At 42.0% G+C, this 4,635-nt stretch overlaps 1 protein-coding gene across 2 annotated transcripts in view; it reads left to right on the top strand.

Moving 5' to 3' along the window:
- csnk2a2b (casein kinase 2, alpha prime polypeptide b) overlaps positions 1 to 4,635 on the top strand; it is a 20,409-nt gene that overhangs the window by 10,430 nt on the left and 5,344 nt on the right. For both annotated transcript variants that reach the window (XM_020604423.1, XM_020604425.1), the window contains exons 7-9: positions 1,468 to 1,578; positions 3,251 to 3,352; positions 3,775 to 3,875. In XM_020604423.1, coding sequence (XP_020460079.1) covers positions 1,468 to 1,578; positions 3,251 to 3,352; positions 3,775 to 3,875 — 314 coding nt within the window. The remainder of the gene's footprint in view (positions 1 to 1,467; positions 1,579 to 3,250; positions 3,353 to 3,774; positions 3,876 to 4,635) is intronic.

Here is a 4,635-nt window from a genome sequence, read left to right as displayed (position 1 = left end):
CCCCCAAACACACAGCAAGGCTAACTAAGGAGTGGCTCTGTAAGAAGCATTCCAAGGTCCTGGAGTGGCCTAGCCGGTCTCCAGACCTGAACCCAATAGAAAATCTATGGAGGGAGCTGAAACTCCGTGTTGCCCAGCGACAGCCCCAAAACCTGAAAGATCTGGAGAAGACCTGTATGGAGGAGTGGGCCAAAATCCCTGCTGCAGTGTGTGCAAACCTGGTCAGGAACTACAGGAAACGTCTGACCTCTGTAACTGTAAACAAAGGTTTCGATACCAAATATTAAGTTCTGTTTTTCTATTGTATCAAATACTTATTTCATGCAATAAAATGGAAATAAATTATTAAAAAAATCTTACAATGTGATTTTCTGGAATTTTTTTTAGATTCTGTCTCTCACAGTTGAGGTGTACCTACGATGAAAATGACAGATCTGTCCATTTGTAAGTGGGAAAACTTGAAAAATCGGTGGTGTATCAAATACTTATTTGCCCCACTGTATTTCCCCCATTGTGGGATTAATTATGGGACTAATATTCTTTTCCTTGATTTCTTGATCTCTTGAATACTATATTTTATCTTGTTCTTAGGTATTTTGATTTGTTCTCAGGGATTAATTGTGGGAGGATCATTCTTGTTCTTGATTGTCTCTCAAATACTATATTCTGTTTGGTTTTAGGTACTTTGGAATGTGTTTCTCAAGATATGCGTGTAGTGTTTGTTCTTATGGTGTTTTGTTGCTGCTCTCTATTGCTGCTAGAACACAGGAATTTCCCCTTTGTGAAATCAATAAAGTCCTACCTACCTACCTAATAAGCATAACTTTATTGCCAAGTATTTCAAGAACACAAGGAATTTGACTCCAGCTCAATGGCCCCCAATGTGCACAACATAAAAACAAAATAAATACACAATATATACAAGCTAAAAAATCACACATTAGAAGAGCAACATAGACTAGCTGTTCATCATTGTAATAGCACAGGGAAAGAAACTATCTCTGTGTCTGGATGTCTTGGCGTACAGGCATCAAATTGTGTCCAAAGACCAAAATGAGCTGGATGAGAACTAGCAGGACTGTTTTAGGATGATAACAGCATGTTAGCCTGAATTAGCATAGCCACTTTTGAAGAAATGTACAAAGTTGATTAAGCTGGATACCACTTTACCTGTTGCAATTTTTTAAATTCTGTTACTCAACACCATATTAATTCAGAAATAGACTTCCAAACTTGTCCAGCAGGGGGCAGCAGGCTAACATACTGTCAGTGTGCATTAACACCAGAGCACCACACCTTTTTATTTCTAAAGTCTGCAAAAACACAGCCAAAACTTTTCAGAGTTGAGGCATTAAGAACAGGATGCGTGGTTAAATCACAGGTAATGTTGCAGCTGATGGTATTGTTTAGTTCACATGTTCTGTTTCAAGACTGTGAAGTGAAGTTGAATAAATTGTGTTTCCATAGCTACGCCTTATAGACTGGGGTTTGGCAGAGTTCTACCACCCATCCCAGGAGTATAACGTCAGAGTGGCCTCACGATACTTCAAAGGCCCCGAACTCCTGGTGGACTACCAGGTAACTCGCACACTTTGAGTGTGACACTTAAACATTGAGTAGCGAGCTTTCATAGATACTTCACTTTGTGCATTGCTCTCACATTTACGCACAAGAAAATGCACATAAAACATGTCTGTGCAATAAATGCTCTGCCAGTCACACACTGATGAAAAAAAGTGCTGTACAGGGCTCCAGACTGACATTTCATACTGGTGCCACCAAGTCTCTCAGATGGCAGCATCGCCTGTGTTTTACAGTGTAATGCAAAATAACCTGTATTTTTCACAGTTATTTTAAATACCTCCAATGTGCATAGCCTGCATTTATAATAAATTCACAGAGAGACTTATGGGACACAACAAATGGGAAAATCAGTCAGGAACAAGTTTGTACCTCTTTATGTAGTCACTGTAGTGCTCTGTAGCCTAGCAGTCAACATGAGTGTGGGTGGCTGTGGCTCACGAGGTAGGGCAGTCGTCTTCGACTCCCGGTCTCCCCGCATGCCTAAGTGTCCCTGAGCAAGACACTGAACCCTGAATTGCTCCCGGTGGCTTGACTAGCGCCGTTGCGTGGCAGCCTGTCGTCATCGGTGTGTGAATGTTGTGTGTGTGAATGGGTGAGTGGTGTATGATCTCCTGTAAAGCGCTTTGGCCAGTGCAACACACTGTGAGGGAAAAGCGCTATATAAATACAGTCCATTTACCATGATGATAATGATGAAGATTAGTCTGTTATATTTCAATTGAAGTATATAAACTGATTAATTGTGCGCATGCTTTGCTGTTTGTGTATGTTGTGTTCATTTTTATTCTGAAGAAGAATGTGCCTGTGTTGGACTTCATGTTCAGCTAGTGCAGCTCATTTCTGGGCTAAAGTCATTAGTAGCCTACTACTTAAAGGACTGATGGTGGGTTTCAGTGACTACTATCTTCAAACTGGGACATCACTAGAAGTAAGCAGCGCATGTATGAGCTACTTTAGTGTTTGATCCGTTCAGTCCACACTGACTCTGACCTCTGTGCAGTGTTTCTCATCAGAACAGCAGCCTGTCAGCAGGAGGACAGCAGGTCTTCACCAGGCTGACTGATGGCAGAAATGTACCAGACAAAAATAGTCTTCATGTAGTCTCATCAGCAACAAATCAGCAGTGTTTATATGTTCTGATTTATTTCTTTTTTTTGGACAGGGAGAGGGGGAGTAAAACCAGTAAGCTCAGCGACACAAGGAGCCTGATCATCAGAAATGATTCAAATAAAGTTTACAACACATAAACAGGCTAACAGGTGATCTACCTGATTTAAGCAGCTGTCTGTGGTGACTTCAAATATGCCAAAAGTAAAAATAAGCTCGAAGCTTAAAAAAGGGGTCCAGGGATGACGCGCATCTCTTAGTAGGTGTGGATCGACACATTTGATAGACTGAAGTCTCTGCTTTGTGAAAGGGGTGAATGACAGACCTGCAGATTAATGCTGTATCGCAGTATCGCAGAGATTGTTACATCTGTCCACCATTCCTATAGTGAGAGCAGACACTAGTGCATAACCTGTTTATTTTGCAGTTGCACCCAGTACAACCCAAAAAATCAGTCACACCTTAAATAAATCACTTGCAGTCTGGAGCCCTGATATAGATCATTTGGATGTGTGTGTTCTCATCAGCAGCGGTGCTGTTTCATGATTTTGTGTTTCAGATGTATGATTACAGCCTAGACATGTGGAGCTTGGGCTGTATGCTGGCCAGTATGATCTTTCAGAAAGAGCCCTTCTTCCATGGACAAGACAACTACGACCAGGTACCTGTGATGCCTGTGCAGCATGTTATATATTACTAATTATTGATTTCACACACATTCAAACACACACAAGTTTGTTTTACCACACACACAGTGTTGTTTGAGGCATCCTGTGTCTCAGTTAAGCCCACGACGTGCTAAATGTGTAATGGAGACAACCTGGACCTATCAGATGCTCTGTGTAGTGGAGCGCTGCTGCTCCAGCATAAACACAACTAACGCTTCTCAAGAGGTTCTCACAGTGGTGGAGGGTGCAGGGTGTTAAAGTCGGATCTGAAATATCAGTTCAAAATTTCAAACAAATGTATCCTCCTCCATTAGAAAAGAGAGGAAAAAAACAAATGTATGTGTGTCAGGGAGAAGATGTGGGGAAGAGATATGTGGTACACAGAGTCTGAACCTTGATGTCTTGAATTTCTTAGTTGGTTCGAATTGCCAAGGTCCTGGGAACAGACGAGCTGTTCGGCTACCTGCGTAAATACCACATTGAACTGGACCCACGCTTCAAAGACCTGCTGGGACAGTAAGTGCTTCTAGGACTCCCATCACACCCCTGTGATGTACAGAAGCTGCAGGCACGTTTCTGGCACTTCAGACAGCATGAAAAAATGACAGTGCTGCTCTTTGTGGTCACATCTCTAGTCTTAATTGTGCATGTCAAAAAAGTTCTGATTTGTAAAACCCTCTTACCCCTTTTCACCAATGCAAACTAGTTAGTTCTAGATAGTGTGGATACCCAAACCAAGCCTGACAAGACCTGTAAGTACTTGAGGATTTGGGCTGGAAATTATGTTCAGATCTGGGTCGGGTTCGGACACGTAGGTCAAACTTTAGGCTGGATGACAGGAGCACTCAAATGTCTGCTTCATTTAATGATGAGAAAACCACTGTACAAACTCAACTGCGTCGGGCTTGGGATGGTTTCAGAAATTATATGGTATAAGCTTGTTTGGTCTGGGTCAGGTTCGGATGCCACACTCACACACGGTTTGGGTTTGGACAGAAATATGCAGTGTGATCCATGCTCTAGTTCTGGACTGGCGCTGGTGTCAGTTTGAAGTTGGTTCAGCCTGGGAACCTTCTAAGAACCACTTTGCTTTTTCATAGGGAGCCACCATAGAGCCTCATCGTTAGGTCAGTGTACAGTGGGTACAGAAAGTATTCAGACCCCCTTAAATTTTTCCTTCTTTGTTATATTGCAGCCATATGCTAAAATCATTTAAGTTCATTTTTTCCTCATTAATGTACACACAGCACCCCATATTGACAGAAAAACACAGAAT

Source organism: Monopterus albus, unplaced genomic scaffold (genome assembly GCF_001952655.1).
Source record: "Monopterus albus unplaced genomic scaffold, M_albus_1.0 scaffold65.1, whole genome shotgun sequence".
Lineage (NCBI taxonomy): Eukaryota > Metazoa > Chordata > Actinopteri > Synbranchiformes > Synbranchidae > Monopterus > Monopterus albus.
The sequence above is the reverse complement of the archived record's forward strand: the minus strand, read 5'-3'. Positions and strand labels throughout refer to the sequence as shown.